General features: G+C 33.8%; 4 protein-coding genes across 5 annotated transcripts; 3 read left to right on the plus strand and 1 right to left on the minus strand.

Annotated features, from left to right (window-relative positions):
- Window positions 1-4,892: 4,892 nt before the first annotated feature.
- LOC142621572 (SPX domain-containing protein 1-like) lies at window positions 4,893-8,588 on the plus strand. The gene is made up of 3 exons (XM_075794865.1): window positions 4,893-5,501; window positions 6,632-6,758; window positions 7,973-8,588. Exons 1-3 carry the CDS (start codon window positions 5,211-5,213, stop codon window positions 8,410-8,412), a joined length of 858 nt encoding a protein of 285 aa, XP_075650980.1. The 5' UTR covers window positions 4,893-5,210; the 3' UTR covers window positions 8,413-8,588.
- Window positions 8,589-9,986: 1,398 nt separating this feature from the next.
- On the plus strand, window positions 9,987-11,092 carry LOC142622642 (putative carboxylesterase 6). Its single transcript, XM_075796162.1, has one exon. It carries the CDS (start codon window positions 10,157-10,159, stop codon window positions 11,090-11,092), a length of 936 nt encoding a protein of 311 aa, XP_075652277.1. The 5' UTR covers window positions 9,987-10,156.
- Window positions 11,093-11,414: 322 nt separating this feature from the next.
- LOC142622292 (protein BUNDLE SHEATH DEFECTIVE 2, chloroplastic-like) lies at window positions 11,415-13,171 on the minus strand. The gene is made up of 5 exons (XM_075795738.1): window positions 13,022-13,171; window positions 12,823-12,917; window positions 12,565-12,628; window positions 12,106-12,202; window positions 11,415-11,795 (listed from the first exon to the last, which is right to left on the minus strand). Exons 1-5 carry the CDS (start codon window positions 13,077-13,079, stop codon window positions 11,717-11,719), a joined length of 393 nt encoding a protein of 130 aa, XP_075651853.1. The 5' UTR covers window positions 13,080-13,171; the 3' UTR covers window positions 11,415-11,716.
- A 2,862-nt stretch (window positions 13,172-16,033) lies between these two features.
- LOC142609228 (DEAD-box ATP-dependent RNA helicase 15) lies at window positions 16,034-22,670 on the plus strand. 2 transcript variants are annotated; one of them, XM_075780830.1, is made up of 12 exons: window positions 16,034-16,205; window positions 16,316-16,434; window positions 17,140-17,240; window positions 17,901-18,209; window positions 18,319-18,550; window positions 18,667-18,785; window positions 19,324-19,380; window positions 19,465-19,649; window positions 21,068-21,212; window positions 21,297-21,380; window positions 21,464-21,527; window positions 22,099-22,670. In XM_075780830.1, the coding sequence occupies exons 4-12, from the start codon at window positions 18,072-18,074 to the stop codon at window positions 22,107-22,109; spliced, it is 1,035 nt and encodes a 344-aa protein (XP_075636945.1). In that variant the 5' UTR covers window positions 16,034-16,205; window positions 16,316-16,434; window positions 17,140-17,240; window positions 17,901-18,071; the 3' UTR covers window positions 22,110-22,670. The 2 variants fall into 2 exon arrangements, with proteins under 2 accessions (XP_075636945.1, XP_075636942.1); XM_075780827.1 differs by having other exon boundaries at window positions 18,037-18,209.
- The last annotated feature ends 1,944 nt before the right edge of the window (window positions 22,671-24,614 follow it).

The raw sequence follows: 24,614 nt of genomic DNA on the forward strand, positions 1-24,614 counted from the left end.
CACATGATATCCAATGACCCATATAAGGGTCTTGGATGTTTCTTTTGGCTTTGTTTGGTTAGAGATATGGAAAATGGTGAGGGGGGAAATTGGAAGGATAACAAATATTTTAGTTTTCTCTGATATATTTTTGGTTGGAATGATAGAAAAGTAGAAAAATATAAAACTTATATGTTTAGTTGAGGAGAAAAGCATGTAATTTTGGTGTTGGCGTGTGAGTATATTCCCTTATCTCATCCTCCTTCCCCTATATATATGTGTGTGTGTGTGTGTGTTTCTCAAAAAAAAAAAAATTTGAGGAGAAAAAGTAAGACAGTTGAAAATGTTGTTTACATAAATTTACTAGTATCTTTTTTACGTAATATTATAAGAAGTAGATTTTGTGATCCCGAAATACCAAAAAAATTAATTATTAAAAATCAAAATCAATTTATAAAAAATCACAAATCACACATTTTATATTAATTTAATTTATTTCTTATTATAATTTTTATAAATATAACAATTAGTTTGTTTTTTTGTTTTAATGTAAAAAAGTATACTATTATTTTATTCCATCAATGTACATATGTTTGAGCTACACATCCCAATATTTAGATGGGTACAAGGAAGAGACAAAATAGTGAAAAAAAAAAAAAGATAAGATAATTGTAGAAGATATGTGGCTGTGGTGCATAATTAATTAACATTACAGCTGAGGGTTCAAATAAAAATAATAATAATAATCATTACAGCTGAGGGATAGAAATGTAATTGGAGATGACTGAAGCAAGCCAAAATCAATCGTGTTTTTTCTCCAAATCATAGATATTGCATTTTGATGAGCTTGGGTGAAAAATACTCAAGGCCACCACTCTTCTCTCATTTTTTCTTCTCAACCAAACAACTAAAAACACAATTTTCTTCCCATTTTTCTTCCCCCTATTTTTCATCCCTCTAATAATCACTCCAACCAAACAGAAAGGTAGCGGAGTGGTCATATAAATTAACAATTGTAATCCTTATTTGATAATTTTAATGAAATAAATATAAATTTACATCATAAAAGGTTTAACAAAATTTTGATAATTTAAATGTTTTTAATATAAGTGAAATCTCTCTCCTTTACTCCCCCTCTAAAATCCTCAATCCTTCTTTGATAATTTTAAGGAAATAGATATAAATTAACATCAAAAAGATTAAATTGATAATTTAAATATTTTTAATATAAGTGAAATCCTTCCCCTCTACTCGCCCTCCAAAATTCTCAAATATGGTGGAATTAAGATTTCCCTCCAAACGGACAAAACCCCTCCCCCCCTCCCTCCCAACCAAAAAATTTCCAAACAAGGTTTCTTAAAACCTTTCCATTCTCTTCCCTTTATTCCCCTTTAGTCCCCTCCATCTAACAAAGCTCTACAAGTTTTCCATTCAGAATGGAGTTTAAACCAAACTCTTCAAATCAAATTGTAGAACATGCACCAATTCATAATTTTCACTTTCTTTGGTTAGCCATATTTTCAATTTATAATATACATCGCACATAAGTTATGTGTGATGTAAGTGTATGCACTAAGGTAAGTTGTAATGGAGGTTCATAATTGAGAGTGATACTCTTTGGGAATGCATTTTTTTTAACCTTAGGATGTATGCATGCATCAAGGCATATGTTGTAGACATGTATATGTTTCATGATTGTACATTGTGTCATTATGTGTGATTGGCCTTGCCTATGCCAATTAGTGACACGTGGATTCGCCATGTGTATGACATGCACTACATGTAAAGTCATTGGTGCATGTCAATACACCTAGAATAGATTGTTGTAAGTGCACATTGTACATACAGACGCAAAACCCTGCTGGTGTGTCATAACACACCTAATGCAAAACTCTTATGGATTTTTGCCATGAAAGTAAGGCAATATGCTGCCAAAATTTTATTGTGAAAATTTGTCAAGGATCATACTAGGTGCATATGACTTTGTCAAATTTCCTTTGTGAATATAAGGCAAAATGTTATTAATTCATAAAAATATAGTAAGGATTCCTATCAGCTAGCAAAGCATGCAAATAGACCACACAAGATTTCAAATAATTTTAAAATCCTAAAAACATTTTGTCCCCAAAGCTAATGCCAATAGCTTTTTTTTTTATCTATCAATTTAAAAATCCTAGGAACAAGTCAAAATATAGTGTCATATGAGATGGATGTTGCGAGGTGCCTAATATATCTCCTACGCATAACTAAACTCCTTAATTCATGATAGTGGTTTAAGACATGATTTTTTTTACCCATGTTTAGATTAGGAGCATTGGACTTCCTTTCAATTTATGCTTGGTAACAAAATAAAATAGACATAGGTGACTAATTGCACCTTAGGAATCCTAATAATTGATGATGACTTTGAAAATTTAGGTAATCCCCACAATCCACACTCATATGCACACAGAGCATGAATGAGGAACACAAGCGAACATTTCTCGCATGATGCCGTTATGGGTGGTTGATCCTCTACTCGTAACCAAATTAGGGGTATCTAACAATAGTTTAAGTAGAAGGGGTACCAAATTGAGTGTTTACACTCAATATTGTAGGTTTGATAAATTTGCAATTAGTCTTGTAGGTTTTTGCTATTTGGTTTTGTGGAAGATGAGGTGGGACTGGGAATTTTCTATGTGAAAAGAGGATTAGGAAAGTTTTGATTGCCCAAGACATTGTGATCTTTATAACTATATCGAAGGACTTTTTTTTTGGATTTAAGGAATTTCACTATATCTCAATAATTAAGAATGAGAAAGGGAGACAACTCACACTTATTGTTCAAGATTGTTCATTTAATTTTATTTCGAATACCATTCGAACTTGATTTTATCAACAAACTAGATCACATGTTTAAGCTTTGTTTATTTAATTGTCGAACATGCTTGAGTTTGCTCACCATCTACTTCAAATTTTTTTTTTTTTCTGAAAAATTACACTTTACCACCTTAAACTATACTTCATATTACACTTTTTATTTCAAAATTTTTTAATGCACATTTTGAACCATAAACTATGACTCATATTACACTTTGCTCCCTGACATTAAGTTTGTTGTTAACTTGGATGAAAATTCAAAGTTTAGGATGCAAAGTGTAATTAGGAGTATAATTTATCTTTTGTTTTTAAATGATTGAGAAGAGAGAAAATTAGGTATTTTCATATGGTGTCATATATTTCCATCAAAGTTAACGACAAACTTAATGTTAGGGTGCAAAGTGTAATAAGAATTCTAATATTAGGGTGCAAAACATGCATCTTAAAATTTTAGGGTACAAAGTGTAATAAGGGGTATAGTTTAAGGTAGTAAAGTCTAATATCTTCCCTTATATATATATATATATATATATATATATATATATATATATATATATATAATTTCAATCTATAACGCTCGCTTCTGCGATTTTGCTCTTTATCATTAGACCAAGACACCAATTGGTTTTTAGTGTAAGTGGAGATTGAACCCCAAATTTCTTATTTAACAATCAGAAATTTTACCAATTGAGTTAACTGGAACCCACTTATTATTTTTTAATATGTAGTAAAACACCACTAATAAAAAAATGTACACATTCACAAATCTATACTAGTAATTAATAAATAAATTATATTTAAAATTATATTATTTGAGGTACTCAAATAGAATTATTTTTGTTTATGAATTTATACAAATTAAATTTACACAGTATATATAGTTTTTACACAGTATACTATTTATATTATCAATAAATTATAAATATAAATACTACTTTAATATCTTAGAAACTTGGTTACAACATTACTTGATGCAACATCAAGTTCATATAAGCAGTTTTATACATGTATACCTATAAACAAAATATACATGAACTAATATTTCAACTCGGTTATAAACAAAATATATTCATCTCAGTTTATAAACAATATATATATATGAACTAGTATCTAAACTCAGTTATAAACAAACAGAAGTGGAGTGGAAGTGAGAGGTGGCAGAGAGAGAAATAAGATTGTTAGGGTCTGTGAGTTAATTGGATTTTATACAGGAAGAGCCGAATAGGGAAAAAAATTAAATAAAAAATTATTAATTATATAATATATTTTTAAATATATAATTTAAAATTTAAATAATAGGTTGGTCAGGTCAGGTTAGGCGGGTTTGTGATTGTTATGTCTCGAACCCAACCTAACTCACTGTTAAAAATAAATTTGCATAACCCAACCTAACCTGCCAACCCCTAACAACCGACCTAACTCAGTGAGTTGGGTTGGGTTAGGTTGATTTTGGCGGGTTGGTGGGTTGGCTACACACCCCTAACTACACCTAAGGCTATAAAGAGACATAGCATAAGTGGATAAATAAAAAATAATAATGTTGGTGCATTCAAATAGTCAAGCATGTGATAAGACATTAAAACCCAACACAAAAAAATGAACATAAAACTGGCATGAATGAAAAATTTTGACAAACAAAATAATAACCTCTGAGGATGTTTTTTTTTTTTTTTTTTATAAAAAAAATCTATATTTAAATCTTTGATCTTATTATTGAGTTTCTTAGGGACAATTGTTAAGATAGAATTCCTAATATTGTAATTATGTAGGATTTGAAACTCTCTAAATAAAAAATATAAAAAATAGTCCTTAAATCTTTTATTAGAATATCGATTTCTAACTTCTAAGTTAGAAAATATATCATTTTATTATTTTTATGTCATATTTTCTCTAAATAATAGATTTTTTTATAAAGAATTTTAACATATGATGTCCACTCTTGATACTAAATAGATAGTTCCATATAAAAATATAATTATAATTAATAATAATGGATAATTATCCAATTCTATTAAAAAAAAGGGGTTTTTTTTTTTTTTTTCTTTTTCTTTTTTGGGACGTTGGTTGGAGAGAGAGAGAGAGAGAGCGAGAGAGAGGGAGAGAGAATAGGGAAGAGGGGGCAAGTAGAAGTGGTAGAGAATAATTCCGAAAGATTATCCTGTTGCTGTGTCAAATAAAAAGAGTATATTCCCGAATTCACACCTTCCTTCCGAATATTCCAATCTCAACCACATGATGAGATACGGATAACTATAAACATAATAACAACGTCAACAACAGTTCTGTTCTTATCAAAAAAAAAAAACTATACATTAACACTATCGAACCTTTGCAAACTGCAATCTCTGGTTTTGTGGCGGCGCGGCGACAAAATGAAGTTCTGGAAAATCCTAAGCAACCTTATCGAGGAAACTCTGCCGGAGTGGCAAGACAAGTTCTTGTCCTACAAGGACCTCAAAAAGCAGCTTAAGCTTATTTACCCGACCCATCAACCCAACAATAAACGCCGCAGATTGGACCACCCCACTTCCACAGCCGACGAAGACAGCGAAACCCAGGTGTCGAAGGAGCTCGTCGATTTTCTCAGGCTTTTGGAGGTCGAGATCGACAAGTTCAACGCTTTCTTTGTCGACAAGGAGGAGGAATACGTTATTAGATGGAAGGTAATGTGTTTTTTTTTTTTTTTTTGTCTTTTAGAAATATGGGAAATTGAGGAATTGTTTGTTTATGGGTACTTTCCTGTTTAGAATGTTATGGAGGATTGAGTTTTTCTTTGAGAGCGTTTGCGTTTTTGGGTTTTTAAATTTTTTGAAGTATATGTGTTTTTAATGGCAATTTAAATGACCATATTGAATATGAGATTCGGATGTGGTCCCTGCAACAAGATATCATGAATGAAGAAGAATAATTGGAAAGCTGATTTTAAAAAATATATTAATAATAAAAAATGGGTTTGTTTTTGGTTTTTGTGTAAATGAAAGCAATGGGAAGCAGATGAGATTGCTTGATTGATTTACTTTTTGTTCTTAGAGATCATGGTCTGCTCTGGTTTTAAGTGCAAGAGTCATTGGTTTCTTTGAAATGATTTTGTCATGACAAAATTGACTAGCAAAAGAACACAAAAGAGACAATAGTCTAGCTCACTCCGCCAGGAGTTGTAGCTTAAAACCCCTCATACATATACTGCAATCTACCTGCCTTAATCAAATTATCAATTCCCATTTCTTGGTTTACTGCCCAATCAATAATGATTGCCATTCCTTGAGGAAAGAGGATGGTTAACTATTTCATATTCTTTGATTTGTTCAATGTCATTGTGTCCATATGGTATATTATAATTTGCATTCCACAATTAATGCTTTGCTAGTTCTTACACTTTAATCAATTCCGATTTCCGTTATATTAGTTTTTTTAAGTTTCCATGTCCCTTGAGGTGCTCTTATTTAATCTAAATTAATTTCTTTCCCAATTGATCTGCATGTATGTTCAAGTCCTTGTTTGTCCTACGAAATCATGCATTCTTAGCACCACCATCCAAGCATCATGCTTTATTGTTTGGTATTTGATGGCACTAAACACCTTGCTCTTCACATGATTTATTTGTGTTTTTCAAAGGTCTCTGGAAATTTCTACATTTACTTTTTTTTTTCCCCTTCTTTGATTCTTTACATATATGGAATACATTGATTGCTTTGGGGCATGCCCTTTGGCAAGGAAAGGATCTAATATGCATGGGCAAGTGTTCTAAAGTGATCTTTTAAAATAATTGTTTGGGCTTGTTTTTGGAATGCAGGAGCTGCAAGATAGTATAGCAAAGGCCAAAGATTCAAGCGAAGAGTTGATTGAAGTAGGGAAAGAAGTGGTGGATTTTCACGGAGAGATGATTCTCTTAGAGAATTACAGTGCACTTAACTACACAGGTGCTTCTCTCTTTCCTGGATGTGTAGGGCCATGTTATTAGTGAATAAATAAGTAATATATGGTCAATAGAGATGTGTGGTCTGGACTAACTTCGAATTCTGATTGTGCAAATGCTTGTGAGAAACAACCAATCATTGATTCTTGTAATTATAGATATGCAAAATAATAATAAGCTAGAACTAATCCAACAAACTGTTAGTATCATATGAGATAGCATACCATGTTTACATATAGGTCAATATAGACAATGTGGTGAGATAAACTTTTGAAATATCATGGGTTTTGTTTTGATCCTTGACAATTATTGCAAGAAAAACTTGAGTAACCATATATTGTTTCTCCTTTGAAGTAGCTGAAACCCTTACTAGCACTGAAAAATGCATACATTACATGCCGAATGTCATACTTGAATATAAATTCCATTTTGAGAGGGTGAGGGTGTGGGAGCCTATTTCTCTTGATCCGTGTTAATTTTTTCCTACAAATTGAGCAGAATTCTTGTACTCTTATATTTTTTGGCTTATTTAATGTTTATGAGAATACTTTGGCATCCTCTTATACTAAGCAAACATAGACTTCCTCAAGTTGGTAAAAATGAGTGTCCCTTGATGCAAGCGTCAAGGATCTTATGATCGTCATGAATATGTAACTTAACACCCATTTGTTACAAAATTTGTATTTTTTTCTGAATTTTTCTTTGGGGAAAGGGAAACATGAATGAAGCAGACAAAAAGGAGAAAAACATTACGATGAATAACAGTTGCTATGTCACAAATTAATGTGATTGATGTTTGGGCACAATTGGTTTCTTGGATTACATTATTGTACATATGCTAGGCTGCTGTCTATGTGTTCAAGATAGGGAAAAAAGGGGTAGCTGCATCCTGAAGGAAGGGTTGCAAGAGTATAAATTTAAAATCCAGTTGATAGAAACACTAATTGGATCAGTTGAAAATCCAGGTTAAGGTTAATTTGTATATAGTTAGCTAGCCTGATATGATATGAGATAAATATGCAAAATTAGATGTCATGAAGAGAAAAAAAATTTGGGAGGCCTGGAGGAGAAATTGATCAACAAATGGATGGTTAATATTTGACTGTGGAACCTGTCAGCTCTCGTGACCTCTTTTTTATTTATTTTAAATTTAGATTCTGACAACATAGTGCGCATTTCTTTTCTTTCCTAGTAATAGCCGTGATATGATATACACAGGATTAGTGAAGATACTGAAGAAATACGACAAGCGAAGCGGTGCTCTTGTTCGCCTGCCTTTTATCCAAAAAGTCTTGCAAGAACCATTCTTCTCAACTGATGTGCTTAACAATCTTGTGAAAGAGTGTGAATGCGTGCTTGATAATCTTTTCTCCAAGAATGATGACCCATCAGGCTGTCCTGAAGCAACCAATAAGGAAGAAGGGAATGATCCCAAGGCTGTGACTGAAAGTAAACAAAAACAACTTAAAGTTCCCAAAGAGCTCGCAGAAATCGAGAATATGGAGAGCATGTACATGAAGCTAACATTATCAGCATTGCGTGCCGTAAAAGAGATTCGGAGTGGAAGCTCAACAGTGAGTGAGTTTTCATTGCCCCCTCTGCAAAATAATGCAACGGAGTTGAAAAATTTTCCTCTCCTAGAACAAGCAGCCAAATAGTTATAGAGTAATTATCTCTCTCCCCTTCCCTTGTACATTTCCGTTACCATTGTCACTGGATACCAACACAATTGTATGCTAATAACCACTTTCTGGATGGTACTTTGGAAAGTCTTTTTTCCCTCTTTTGTAGAGAATTTCAGATCTTGGTATGCTTTTGATCTATTTTTTCAAAATGATGTTTTTAGCTTGAGTATTAAGGACCACTACTTACTGAAAGCTGACTATAATCGGTTTGTGCAATGGAGGATCTTTCCTACTTTTGTTTTTTCAATGTGAAATGAGGTGAACAATAGCATGCAGAGAAAAAATTTGGTTTGCCATTGATTTTTCCTTGGCCAAACCATTTGTTGTAGATGTGGCTATCTTGGCTGTGGCTATGTCTAGGTTTGGACTTTGGAGTTTGGATGGGCTTTGATTTTGATGAAAAGTAACTGGACGAATTCATTGAGATTGTATTTCTCTCTGATAATTTTAATCATTCTTATTTGATTCTCATTTTCTGCTTTTGGCAAAATTTTGAGGGTTGTTTCTCGCGCTAGTATGTTGTCTTGCGGCTTGTTACGTTTAGGTGCCACTGTCATTGCATTCAGTTTTTATTTTTAGACACTGTGATGTATCATATATCTCTTACCAGGGTGCCCACCCTTGTAAGAGATATTTGATATATCACTGAGATACTAAATACCTTCTCCAGTGCATTAGCCTGCCCTCCCCTTTCTTTATTCTTATTGAACTGCTTGCTGGTAATTGTTTTTGGCATATGAGAATGCTATCCTCTTTCTGTGGTCATCAATACCCGAAAATATGATAAGAAAAATGAAACAGGAAACAAAAAGGGTGTAGAGCTGAAAAAAAAAGAAGAAAAAAAAAAGGGCTAGAGCCCAAGTTTTTAGATTAAGTAAAAACGTTGAAGTTGTAGGGCCTATTCGGATACCACTTATTGCTAAAAATACTAGAGTAAAATAATTTTTAAATGTGTGAATAGTGCTATGAGACTCAATTTTAAAGAAAAAGTTATTAAATATGGTACTTGTGATTGTGGGTCTTTTGAACAGTGCACGGAACCTATAAGAAAAAATACTTATGCTGGGAAACGCGCTTCCCAAACAGAGGCTAGTCTCCCTCAACAAATTTGTAATTATTATTTATGTTTATTAAAAACAAAAATGAGTGGAACAACAGGACATGTTGCTTCTCCACATTTGTTGCAAAGCGAATAAACGAAAAAAATAGTATGTTGGGGTTTGTAGAAAAGAAAAAGAGAGAGAGAATGTTGTTCAATAGTCAAGAGTATGTTACTGTTTCCAGATGTTCAGTATTCAAATCACTCTCTCCCAACTATTGAATTTTTTTTATAAAAAAAAAATTGTTCAATAAACATTTCTATTTCTGTAAAATAGTTCCCAAATAATGGATCTCCAGTAACAAGTGGGGCAGTTTTAAGCATCATAAGCAGAAGGTCATAAGAGTTCAACTACAACCGCTACCTGGCATGTTCCTTGTGGTCATTCTACCATTCCATCAACCAACAATCTCAAAGACTTCAAAGTTCCAACCTAACTTCTCACAAACAGACTCCCAAATTCCCAATGCACTTGTCATGACCAACCCATTGCCATTATACTAAAGCTTTATTTTAGTTAGCACATTTCCAACGAACCTATTATAACTACCCCCACAAACTCTTAGAAACAAGACAGAGAACTTTGTGTTCCATTCTCCCTCCGCCTTTGTAAGAACAATGTCCATAATAGCAGAAGCACCTGGTTACCTTCAAGTCTTTTCTGATGGGTCTGTAAAACGCTTTGATCCTGAGATTGTCCCGGCCTCAACTGAATCAATTAATGGACACAAGTTCAAGGATGTGATCATTGACTCATCAAAGCCAATTGCTGGAAGGTTATTTCTTCCTAGTACTCCTACTCAGGGGTTCTCAAGTAAGCTTCCTGTTGTGGTTTATTTCCACGGTGGTGGCTTTTGCATTGGCTCGAGTACATGGCTTGGCTACCATCATTTCCTGGGAGATTTCTCTGTGGCATCACAATCCATTGTTCTCTCTGTTGACTATCGTTTAGCTCCAGAAAATCGTCTCCCTATAGCATATGAAGATTGTTATAGCTCACTAGATTGGCTTAGTCACCAAGTAAGGTCTGAACCATGGCTTGAGCAAGCTGACCTTTCACGTGTGTTTCTCTCTGGCGACAGTGCTGGGGGGAACATTGCACACCATCTTGCCATCAAAGCAATTCAGAACAAAACTTGTAATGTAAAAATCAAGGGATTGTTGTTGATACATCCTTATTTTGGGAGCGAGAAGAGGACTGAGAATGAGATGGCTGAAGGAGAAGCAGGGAATGTGGCAAGCAATGACATGTTCTGGGGACTAAGTATACCAGAAGGATCAAACCGTGATTACTTTGGTTGTAATTTTGAGAAGGCAGAATTGTCTGCATCTGAATGGTGTCAATTTCCTACTGTGGTGGTTTTTGTGGCTGGCTTGGACTTCTTGAAGGAAAGGGGAGTTATGTATGCAGAATTTTTGAAGAAGAAAGGGGTTGAAGTGGTGAGGCTGGTGGAGACTGAGGGAGAGCCGCATGTGTTTCATGTGTTTCATCCTAAATCTGAGGCAACTCGCTTGCTCCAACAACAAATGGATGAGTTCATGAAGAGCTGTTAAGTATTAACATCCAATATGCACATTCGAAATAATTTTTTCTTATTGAAATTTAGTAATCATAAGGACTATGGACTACGGAATTTTAAATAAATGAAAAATGCTATACGTGAAATTTATGGAATGAGAATTTTAATCAATTTTCTGGATTTAAAATACATACAATCGTTTTTCCAAACTGACACTGCCACTGCAGATTGCAGAATCCTCCAATCTCCTACCCTAAACACATAACCTGGTGATGTAATACGAATGAGAAGAAATTACAGACAGAAATCTAGCCTTCACAGTAGTGAGTAGGTTTAGTTCTCACAGGAATGGGTAGGGGGAAACTATCATTGTCTTCTGCTTGCTTTAGCACCGGTGTACTTTCTAACATACATGATACATGCCCAATATTTAGACGAAAACAGGGAAAGGATTTACATGCCACAATATCATACAAAAACTATACATGCTCCAAGAAAAACCTTTGTTGATATACATTTGTTCACTGACATACACTTGCTCTGGGGTACTGACTACTGAGGACCAAATCGTACTTCCACATATGGCACAAGCACTCCTGCTTCATCATCCACCTCTCAACTTCTATTCTTTGGAAATAGCAGAAAAACAACAAAAAATCTATTCATCAAAGGTGCTCATGAAACCTCCAAGGAAACCCGCTCCATTGCAATTTCCACATAACATCTCCTTTTTACCACTGAGAGGGAAAGAAATTATAGTAATAATGATAAGCAACAGGATTGTATAGTTTTAATTATGTTTGTATGTGCTATGTGCAAGCTAAATGATCCCTCCTCTTCCTCTCCCCTCAAATATGAGCATTCTTTCCAGTCTCCACCCTTGAAATTGTAAATTTTTTTTTTTGGATCATCCTTGAAATTGTAATCATTGTATAAGATCACAAGGGCAGTGATATGGTATTTTTACCAGCAGTAGTCAGATAACACATGCAATGGCAATAAAAACAAAAAATAAATACAAAAGAGGAAGTAACTGGAAGTAGTTACCCGCAAAGCCAACACGAGTCACCAGCTTTGAACTGTCCATTGAAAATGTCAACAGAGTTCACTCCACTACCTTTGCATTGCGAACATTGAATTGCACCTGCATGCCCATTGTACACATTTTATATATATATATATATATATATATATATATATAACCTCCATACTTTTTCAATTGTTTCTTTTCTTCTTCCATAACTTGGAAGTATGAGCACTCTTTCAAATGACCACAGAATTTATTCTCTTTTGAAATTTTCTACTCCTTCATCATCGGAAACATGTAGTTAGTTCACTAAAATGCTTTTAAGTGCAACAGCAACACAAACCATTCAATAGTAAGTCCCATAGTCATCTTAAATTAGTGAACAAAGATCAAACGGAAAGGACTTGTATTCTCAGATGTACCAATTTTATTTGTTTATCTTTTGATAATCAAAGATGTACCATCTACTTTAAGCTTACCATTTCCCTCACAATCAGCACAAATAACGCTTTTCGATTTGCCACTTTGATTACTTTTTGCAGCCTACTTGGATAAGGATGAAATCATGAAAAGAGAAACACAAAATCAAAATCATAATATGCAAACAAAAAAAAATAAAAAATGCAATATATATTCTTACCAATAAACATCTCAATTATATTATCCACTGAGGTGCAAATTTAAATACCATAAAGAACCCAGCAATTGGAACTGATTTAAATGTGAAAAGGCAGGACCTTAGCTTTCACTTTGCCAAATTTAGCAGCTGGAGAATTTTGGAACACATCATATTGAGCATGCTTTTGATTGTTATCATTGCTCATACACTTCCCTGATCATTTGAATGAACAGACAATTCCTTAGCAAAAAAGAAGTAAACAATGAATTTGCTAAATTAAGTAACTACAGGGTATTGAGAGAGAGAAAGAGAGAGACCTGGTTTTGGTGTAGCATTGAAGGAAGTTATGGTTGCTGAGCACAGAACAGAAGCCATTGACAATTTGAGAACCAAGTTATAGTTGAATTTGGTCTAGGTAAGGTAAGTTAGTTGGAAGTTGGAACTGGTTGGAAATGGAAACAAGATTTATTTTATTTTTTTCACATTGAAACGTGGCACAGTGTCGGTCCATGGATTCAAGATTGGCTTTGGACCTTAGTGAGAAAAGCGTGTAAGGGCCGGGCGGGGCTGGAGCACAAGCCCAAATAGATAGATTTGAATTTTGTATGGTCTCAGTTTCGTTGTGAATTTTTAGCTTTGATTTGGTAGCGGTAGGCAATTTAAGCTTGATTTGGCTGAAATTTTTATTTTAATAAAAAAATATTGAAAATATTAAATTTATGAAACTTATTCGAAAATTGTAACATGTAAAACGTGACCCGAACTCATTATTTTATATTGAAATGTTAAAAGAGTGAATCCTCAATTTTTATTGTTTTGTTCCAAAATAAATATATCTACGGGACAATTCGTCCTATTCAAATATTCACGACTAATTTTGAAATTGTAATATAAACTTATAATTTTCAGATTTTTTTTTCAATAGGAAATTAAGAGAAAGAAAAGAGAACAAGTGTCCCATTAAGGTATGACTTATGAGACACAAATACACAACATTACTGAAAAACTGGACGCAACATTAAATTCATGATTTTCAAATCTTGAAAGCATGAATTCAATTCTTTACAAAAAAAAAGAAAAAAAGAAGCATGAATTCAATTCACTTTTTATAAAGTGTATTAATTTTAAAAATAAGTTAAAAAATTATGTATTTTTTATCATATTCAGGGATCATTTGGTTGGAGGGGTTGAAAAGTGGGAATGAGAGATAAAAAATGGGGAAGGGATAGAAAAGTGGAAGTATAGAAGATATTAGTTTTCCCTTATTTGTGTTTGATTGAGAAGATAAAAAAGTGGAGATATAGAAAACTTATTTATTTAGTTGAGAAGGAAAATGAGAATATGAAAAATGAAGTTAGTATAAATTTACAATTATGCCACCATTAAAATAAAACAAAAAAGTAACGCACACATTCTTTTAAAAGAAAATTGTGAATGAACACTTCAAATAAAATGAGAGGAAGATGAGCACAAAAAATAAAAAATCTAAAGAGAATTACAAGAAAAGATAAAAAAGAAAAGGAAAAAAAAGCAAAAAAAAAAAAGAATAAAGGAACAAAAAATCAGCCACAAATAGTACAACGGAGAGGCAAAAACAAAAATCAAGGGATAAAAAAAGAAGAGGCAAAGTGGCAATAAATGACAAACGCATGTGCAAATGCACATGGACATTTTCTTCAACTCAATATATTGAACATTTTTCTTTCAGTTTTATATTTATTTGAGAGGGAACTTTTTGGTGAGATTTGAGAGAAAACATTCAGACCTTACCAACTTTCTCTCCATTCTTCACTCCAACCAAACATCCACAAAATATATTTTCTCCTAACGTTTTTCTTCTCTATTTAAAAAAAAATCAAAATGTAATTTGGTTCTCCCCAATGACACGTAGGATGTATTTTACTTATGTTGGATGATATGTGAATATAACCTTATCTTTTTCTTTTTCTTTTTTTTTGTGGAGAATCAATAACCTTATTGTAAGTGCACAATTGCACTGGGCCAAACAGTTATGGCAGCCAATGAAATTTTTAAACAATATGAATTTGTAGAGTGTGGGCTTGAAACCCGGGTTAGAAGTGTATGAGGATGAAATGACAAACTAAAGATTGCAAGTCTTGGAAACAAAAAGGAGTAATGTAAATGGCCTCCTGACGTAAGCGAGAAATGTTCTTATATTATCTCTCTCTCTTTTTCCTTTTCTTTTTAGGTTACAAAAAGTTCCGTCCCGTTTTTGTCCTAGGTCCCTCCTTAAATACTCCTCTTTTTAATACTTTATCCACGTGTTGCCCCCAATTCCTCCCTTAGCCTAGATATTTCTTCTCTTAGTGCCTTTGAACGACTAGAAGTTTCCCTTCCACGTTTAAGTGTCACTTCCTCATTAATGCGGCCGGGGTGGTAGGTGCGTCTTTAATGTGGAGGTAGCAGCCTTTACCTTTGATATACTTCCAACATCGGCGCTTATAGGACAATAAAGGGTTCTCTCCTTTAACCACCTGGCCTTGACCGTGTCATTCCCTAACCTTTACCATGAAGTCTCGGGTTCTTTGATATCGGTCAGGGGAAAACCATCCTGGCTCCTCGGATCCTCGGCGTATAGGCCGACCCATAGCACCAACAATCTCTAACCCCAGGGTCAGGTCGGCCTTCCCTAACAAGGCCCAAAAGGCCCACGTTCCCACCAGGATCCTTTTGCCCCACACACTTATCTTTTGAATGTACTAAGGAGCTTTAGAAGTATGGTGGAGCAAAATAAGAGAGAGTAGTAAATGATGTCATGTTTAAGGTAATTTTGAATTATTATTATTATTATCATTTTTTACATAATAACTTTTTTTTAGAAGATAATAATAACTATTAATAACTATATATATATATATATATATATTTTATTGAAAACTGTTTATTCACCTTATGCGATCGTTAGTTTGAATTTTATTAAATTGGTTTTTGATTAGACAATAGGGTTATTTATGAATGTATAAAAAAAATTGGAGAAATTGATACTAAAGTATGTTTGAGATTCGTTTATTTTGTTGAAATTGAAAAGTTTTTGTTGAAAGTACAGTAGATAAAAGGCTACAAGTTAGCTGACAGCGAGACTCATGAATAGTACCAAAAAGTACAATAATAATAGTAAAAATAAGCTAAATAATAAAATAAATTGACAAAAATTATTTTTACAAAACACACACCAAATCACGTTTTACGAATGATATGGTTCCATATGCATACAATAGATAAGATATGATTGACAGATAACAGGGGCATTCCGGTCAATATCCCGAAATCGCTCTCTATAAAATGACACTCCAACCCTATTATCACTCACTTTGGAGTTGTGCGCTCGTGTTGTTGTTTCTACTCGCTCTCTCTTCGACTTCTCTCTCTCTCTCTCTCTCTCTCTCTCTCCTAGTATTTTTCAGCTAACCATTTTCATTTGCAGACTCTCCAAACCCTAACCCTAACCCTAATTTCCAACCTTCTCACACAGCCTCTCAGGTAAAATTTGCTCTAATCTCTCTTTCTCTCTTACTACTCCTTCAATTTCATTTTCCAAACCCTAATTTTCCGAAACCCTAATTGTTAATCTGTTTTGTGTACTTGTACAGAATATGGGAGAGACCAGGGAGAACGATGGTTACGAAGAAGAGCTTGTTGATTACGATGATGAAGAAGCCAATGCCCCGGCCTCCGTCGCAACCAAAGTCAACGGCGAAACAGTCAAGAAGTGAGTTGGAGTAGCCCTTGTGTGTTGTTTGTTTTCGATGTTCGATTTTGCTTTATATGTTTCCTGTTTGCTTTATCAGATAGTTTAGGAAATGGATGTCTCATTGTTTATTTGTTTGCTTGCTCGGATTTGATGGGAAAGTGGAAAAGAAAACATTCCTTTGAATGTATTCGCTTGTGTTTTGTTATGACGTAGTTAGTTTCAAACAGAGGAGTATGAGAATCAAACTGTTCCTTTTGGCACTATTGTAAACCATGTTTGGTTTCTGAGAAAATTGAGGAACGAGTCAGTCTCCATTTTTTGATAAAGAAGTTGCTGTGTCTAATATGGTCTCTTGCTGTGGTATTGTTTATGTGAAAATGCAACTCTAAATGTGGACGTGTGATCAAATGACCAATTCATGGTTGATTTTTCATGGATGTTTAATGGTTTACCATAAAACAATACCACAGGTTGAACTTAAAACTTCGGGTGTTTTACAGAGAAATCACAGAGGGATTTTGTGTATTTTTCCACCCAAAAAAATGTTATATGAGTACAATTTTGAACCATATCTCGCATCTGGGTGGGATTATTATGGCATTTTCAACTTGATGTATGGATGTTTCTTTTCCTCTTTTAGTTGGTAGTCATGTATACTAACCAAGTTCCCATAGCAATATTGGTCTATAGTTGGTTATGAATGTGCTTCTTCCTTCTTTGCAGGGGCTATGTTGGAATTCACAGTTCAGGATTCAGAGACTTTCTTTTGAAGCCAGAGCTTCTTCGAGCTATTGTGGACTCGGGATTTGAGCATCCTTCTGAAGGCAAACTATCTAAGCATTTTCTCAACTATTTTTGTTGGTGAAGCTATATCGTCTAATAACCTTATAAGTTATAAACTTTGCTAGTTTAAGGAAAATTTGGAATAAAAAGTTAAAAAGGGATTAGTGGTTGGCTGACAACAATCTAATTATTCAGAGCTTGTTATCAAATATTCTGTGACCCTGTATTTCTGCATGAATTATGCTTTGGCAGAAATTCTGAGATTTTTTTTTTCAAATATTTTGTGGCTGGCATGAATTATGCTTTAGCAGCACTCCTATAGGGATTCTAGTTTTTTGTTGTACTCATGTATGCCATTCATGTTTAAATTTTCTGTAAATGAATTGTGGATTTTCATTTTCTTTTCCCTAAACATATTTTTTAGTGTAAGAGAGAAATATGTTGACTTGGTCCCTTTTATTGTAATTTCTATTCCAGTGAATACTGTTGGTCTGAATGAAATATTTCCTGTTCTGTTTTCGCCAGCATATTGTTCTTTTTAATTTGGTGTTTATTTGAGTTCAGTTCTGTGTATTTTATATAAACAGTTCTTTCACCTGTTTTGTATCTTAGCCTACGTGACCTTTTCCTGTATTGCATGTTTATTTGTTACTATTTTTTTTGGTTTATGCTCCCTAATTTATTTTAATTTTTGTTTTCAGGTAATATACTATTGTCATAAACTTGATTTGGGGGAACTTATGTGGTTTGGTTACCCTTTCCATTAAAAGGATCAGAGAGGTTATATTTTACTTACCGATGGTTCCTTCGATCCAATTTTCTTTGGTTCTTCATCAGTGCAACATGAATGTATCCCTCAAGCTATTCTGGGTATGGATGTCATTTGTCAAGCTAAGTCCGGAATGGGAAAAACTGCTGTTTTTGTTCTTTCAACATTGCAGCAGATTGAACCTGTTGCCGGCCAAGTTTCTGCAATTGTTCTGTGTCATACAAGGGAGTTAGCATACCAGGTATATTTAATATCTTCCATTTTCAAAAGGCTTATAAAACACATTTGCTTTCCATTGTTAAGATTATTAGTTTGTCTAGTCCCTCATATTTTTTCATTTAACTCTGTAGATTTGTCATGAGTTTGAGAGATTCAGCACATACTTGCCTGATCTAAAGGTTGCTGTCTTCTACGGTGGTGTCCACATCAAAGTTCACAAGGATTTGCTGAAAAATGAATGCCCTCATATTGTTGTTGGAACGCCTGGAAGAATATTGGCACTGGCAAGAGAGAGGGACCTTTCTTTGAAGAACGTGAGGCATTTTATTCTGGATGAATGTGACAAGATGCTTGAATCACTTGGTATAAGACATAACCTCCCTCTAACCTTGATTTGATTAAATTTATTGTTCAAGGTCAAGTTTGTCTGGTATTAATGGGATTAACTGTAATCATTGTATGATTTATACTTTATGCAGACATGAGGAGAGATGTGCAGGAGATCTTCAAGATGACTCCTCATGATAAACAAGTAATGATGTTTTCTGCAACACTCAGCAAAGAAATCCGCCCAGTTTGCAAGAGATTTATGCAAGAAGTAATGTTCCATGGCCAGTACTACTTGAATTTAGAAGTCTATTTTTCATTATGCCCACTTTCTCCGAGAGTTAAGTTATAGAAATTAGAAGTCTGGTGGTTTTGTCACTGTTAGCTTGTTATTGGCGTTGTGTTATATCCAGTCATTTTATGGGGAGGTTTGAGTAACAAGGTGGCAAATGTTTAGATGGTCCCAAAATCGTATGGGATTAGTGTCTTTTTGTTTTGCACTTATTTTTCGTACACTTTTAATCTTTTTACTTTATGAGTATGGATGTTGGGTGTGCGCTTTGACTTTCAAGTGAGGGGGATAGGGGAGGGTGGTTATCTTCGTGGATTTCGCTGTCAGTTTCGCAGTAGATTTCTGTGAATGCCAATGGTTCTTGATTGGCATGACTGGGAAAGTACCTGCGAGGAGACAAAGCAGATGGAGCAGGATCTTGATTCACAGGATGTGCATCCATCATTAATTTCGTTCTGGATTCCATAGCTTGAGGAAAGGCCCTAATATGATTTACTGTGACATTTGTTCCTTACAGCCAATGGAAATTTATGTTGACGACGAGGCCAAGTTGACCCTGCATGGTCTTGTTCAGGTATTATATATTTTTAAGTTGTTTTTAAGTTTCACCTTTCTGGTCTTTGCTGATATTTCTTACCTTTGACAATTATAATGGCAGCACTACATCAAATTGAGCGAGTCAGAGAAAAACCGCAAGTTGAATGACCTCCTTGATGCACTGGACTTCAATCAAGTTGTTATCTTTGTCAAAAGTGTTAATAGAGCGGCTGAACTGAACAAACTACTGAAGGAGTGCAATTTTCCCTCCATATGCATCCATTCTGGGATGTCCCAGGAGGAAAGGTTTGTATTAGAAGCTTCTTATCTATAATAATGCTCCTTGATTTTTATTGTTTATTTTATGCTGCTGTTCAGCTTTGTATTTCATAGTTTATACCTTATATCGCTAATTTTACCATTCTCTGTCCAATTTAATTCCCTTTATGTATACTCTTTTGGATATGCTTGATCTTTGTACTTCTAAGAGCAAGATTTTCTTGTTTCCATGCATACTCCACTCCCCGTGTACTTGGGCTATTTTGGTTTATATTTTCTCCAAGGATGGCAAGCAGTCATTGTCATTGTGTGTGTGGCTTAGAAATTGTGCTTGATTTTGTGGTGTTTATGATGCACCCTGGATTTGTTATTGCTTTAGACACTCCTTTATGGATTAATTTTGTATCATATTTATTGTAGACTTGTAAGTAAACTATAATGGATTGTTAATGCTCTCATGTTTTAAATTTTTAAGGGGTATTTCACTTCAGTATGCTACAATGTTATATTATTTTGGGTGAAGTGAAGTTCAATTTTGATATTTCGACCTCTATTGGTATTTTTAATTTTGTTCTTGTCATAAAATTCAGTAATCACTAATCAGATATTTAGCATTGTTTTTAACATTGTCCCTTTGTCCAAACCTGTTTGATTTAAGTTAACACATTGATGCACATTGCACAGCTTATTAGAAGAATAAACTACTACAAGTGGCCTTAATTGTGGGGTCCAATTAGCCCAATTGGTATAGTCTCTTGTCATCAAATAAGAGATTTGGGGTTCAAAGAGAAGAAAAGAAAATTAAAATTATTTCTTATTAATGTCTCTATGTGGCAGAATGGCAACTGGATTAAAATGGTGCCATGTTTACTTATGTGGTGTTACTTTTAACTTGTAAGGTTCTCTTGGAGCTCCAATCATAGAGAGTAACATTGAATATTTGCTAAATGTCTGGTTGTAACATTGTTGCAATTGGAAGGAAAAGAATAAAATTGTAATGTTCATAGCAGTTTGAGGAGCAAAACTACACAAAACCACCTCTTTTTTTTCCAAGTACAAATGATTTTTTCTTGTGCAATAGTATAGATTATGGTGTTTTTTTTTGTTTTTGTTTTTGTTTTTATATTATCAGGTTGACACATTTATTTCGCGTTTCTTCAATTTTCCTATGTTCATTATTATCTTTTAGGTTGAAATGTGTTTGGCTTTTCTGGTTTTTCTGTTGTTTCTTCAATTTAGAGGCCTTGGTTATTGAGCTGAAATCCTAGTTTTTGAGAACTCTAAATTCTAATTCTTTAGGAGTTTTTTTTTTTGGTCGAGAAACCTAATTCTTTAGGAGTTGTGTATTTATCATGTGTACATAATGGTTCTTCCCTTTTTCAATAAGTTTTTGTTACTTATAAAAGTGTTGGTCTAATATGTGGAGTAACATGATTTTCTGAAAGGTTGACGCGCTACAAAGGTTTTAAGGAAGGGCAGTCAAGGATTCTTGTAGCCACTGATTTGGTTGGTAGGGGGATAGACATTGAACGGGTTAACATTGTCATCAATTATGACATGCCAGATTCAGCAGACACTTATCTGCACAGGGTAGGTACAAAGTAATTATGATCATTTATCTGATATTGTTTCTTTTACATTGTCATTCCTGAGATTTCTGGCTGCTTCTAACAGGTTGGTAGAGCTGGTAGGTTCGGCACCAAAGGGCTTGCAATTACATTTGTTTCATCTGCTTCTGATTCGGAGGTTCTCAATAATGTATGGCCTCCAGTATTTTAATTTTTATTGTTTTGTTGCTCAAATGTTGGCGGATCTAATTTTCTTTGGTTGGATGGTTGCAGGTTCAGATGAGGTTTGAGGTGGATATAAAAGAACTTCCTGAACAGATTGATACCTCTACATACAGTATGTCTCTCATGCGTGGTTCCATCCATTTTTCATTTATTTGAACCCAGCTCTATGTTAGTTATTTGATGAGGGTATATTGGAACCTATTTGGCAATTTGGATTTAAAATATTTGATAATTGTATGGTTTGGTGTGACAGAAGTCTTGTCATTTTGGTTGAGTTTACTTGTTTGCTAGCATGAATTGTATTTTTCAAATTATACCAAATTATGCCTTTTGTGTGTGCTCTCCCATTGTACAAGGGAAATATGCTGATGGACATTGTATCAAACTACACCCTGCCCACCACACCTTTCCCTAGTAGCTTGTAGTGTATTGCAGTTGATTTCATGACCTAGAAGTATCTCTCTTTTTAATATACGTGAATTAGCCAATTTATTTTTTCTTTTTTATTTTCCATTTTGTTAGTTCTATGAATTGAATGTTGGCATTTTGCCTTAATAGTATGTTTTGCTGGAGAAAACACTAGCTTTTTTGTTATAGCATTTTGTTAGTATACTTGTGTTATATTTTTGCAAAATAAGTTTTGCTAGGAGCATACTAACTGTTTTAATTTTTTTTATTTGTAGTGCCATCATAGGTTGACATATCCACGTTGGAGCCTTCACTTGGATACAATTGGCGGGTGTGCTGCAGACCCTTTGTGTTATGTTTCAAACTGATGTGAAACAATTGACTTGGGAAATGGCAGTTTCTTTGATCTGGTGTAGTCTGCATTGGAGTTACTGTAGCCTTTAAAAACTGTTGCTGGTTGCATAGCATGTGAGGATTTAGAGTTTATGCTATTAGGGCTTTGCACTAGTTGCTTTTTGTTTGCTGCATTGATTTGAAATATTATGTATTAATCAGAGCTTCATTTTAATCGTTTATAGCTGGAGCCTAGAATAAAACTTGATGTCTTAGAATTACAAAAATTGTTAGCCCCAGTATGATGCTTGCATTTAGAACTTGTCATCGGCCACCCTCTGCTCGTTTAAAAGCTGCATGTAATCAGATACATCTGTATAATTGCTGGATCCTTTTTGAGTGCTTTCAAGGCTTTTGTTTGTTAGGAAGGAAAGGATACACACAATGAAAACGAGGAGAGACTGATATTTTGTATTTCGAGTGTTTGGTAGGAGTAATATTGTTGATAGAAAAAGTAGCATCTTATTTCATAAAGTCACTGTTATGACCCAGATAAATTATTTGAATTTAGTTAAGTGCTAGAATAAATCTTCCTATAGATAGATTAATATTGTTATTTATTTGTGTTCAATTTAATTGCTATGTTTTAGGATAGGATTTGTTGATAAGGTTATCTCATTCTTGCCTATTAACGTACATTAATAGGCAAGAATGAGATAGCCTTATCAACAAATCCTATCTTCTATTAACTTCAAAATGTCTATTTCTTCTATTAACTTCAAAAGATTGGTCATATTGAGTTGACTACACTATCTTTCAATTATCTCATTTCACAACAGTTACCAATAGAATATGTTATCTTTTCTTTACCTTTTGGGAAGATTGAAGGTGTGGGTTTGAATAGAAATCAATCATTTATTTATTTTCATTATGATTTTACAAAACAAAAGAAAATTATTCCAATTCTCTCTTTTTTTTCCCTTCTGTCCTAACTTTTTAAAGTGTTAGGCCTAATTGGGTTGGGCTTATGGCCATATATATAGGTATATTGTGGTGCTGGCCCGTGTTCTAAAACTCTCTTGGGGAACTTGAATGATCAGCCCCCGAAGAAATTGTTGATACACTCCTTGTTAGTCTTCTAGTTGTTGCTTACTTGAAAATGCATAAGAAATTATTTTATAGTTTTGTTTTGAAGTAAAATGTAAACATTTTCTATTTCACAACCCCTTGGATAAATGTAAATCCAACCAAATTAGAGCAAAACTTGGTCTGATTAGAGCTATTGAAACACCCCCGCTATCTAGATACACCACGATAATCTGATCGGCCCAGCTAAGCCACACATGAAACTATACCCTGAATAGTATCAAAAAATGTAAAGAAACTCATGAATAGTATTAAATATAAACTGAATGGTATAATAAGTTGTCAAACTTAATGCCGTGTCAAATGCACAATAGATCCGCAATTCAATCAAATCAAATAATAAAATCCATTAACTCAAAAATCATCTAATCACTAGAGGTCTGTTCAGGATTAGCTTATTTTATTGAAATTGAAAACTTTTTGCTGAAAGTATTGTAGATAAAAGTAAAAGTTAGTTGAAATAGTATAGTGGGATCTATAAATAGTATCAAAAAGTGCAATGAGACTCATGAATAATACAAAAAATAAGTTGAATGGTAAAATAAGCTGGCAAATTTATGCCATGCCAAACGCACAATAAATCTGCAATCCAATCAAACCATACGATACAATCTATCAACTCAAAAATCATCCAATTACTATATCTGCAATCTAATAATTAAATCCATCGCAATTTAACCCACCGAAAGTTTAATACAACCTCTAGAAACCCAACTTGAGAATCTCGAAGTAATTGAATTGATAAGTTTTTATTAGTTTTTATCTGTGTTTATTATTAACATTATTTTTTTGCTTACTAATATTTGTTACATTAGCAAATGTAAAGTTATTTTTCTCTAGACTTTCTCCCCTATTCTATTAGCCACCAAGTTGATCCATGTTGAAGTCAAGGCCCCAAACAGTTAAAATCTCCCAGCTCCTAACCAAAAAAATCGCATCAGCAAACTAGTTTGACCATACCCCAAAGTTGCTGGACCACCCAATCAATCTGCCCGATCCATCTGTATTTTTAGAGCATTTGAATTGTAACGCTAGAACGAAGTAGCAGATTATGTGGCAAAAGGTCATCGTTTTGAACAAGATTTTCCAACAATTCAGAAGATAATTGGAGAATAATAAGTCATTTTTTCTAAGAAGTTAAAGATCATTTATTTTAGGTTTCTTAGGTAATATTCTGACTTTATGTTTTAGTTCTCACAAACTTATAAGTATTTTATTTTATTTCTTGTTTCTACGAGTCAAATTTGACCATGCTCTTGAAAATGGAATGTTTTAATTTCTATTTTTGTTTTCCTATACTTAAGAGGGTTGT

The sequence above is a fragment of the Castanea sativa genome, chromosome 1 (assembly GCF_040712315.1).
Source record: "Castanea sativa cultivar Marrone di Chiusa Pesio chromosome 1, ASM4071231v1".
Classification (NCBI taxonomy): domain Eukaryota; kingdom Viridiplantae; phylum Streptophyta; class Magnoliopsida; order Fagales; family Fagaceae; genus Castanea; species Castanea sativa.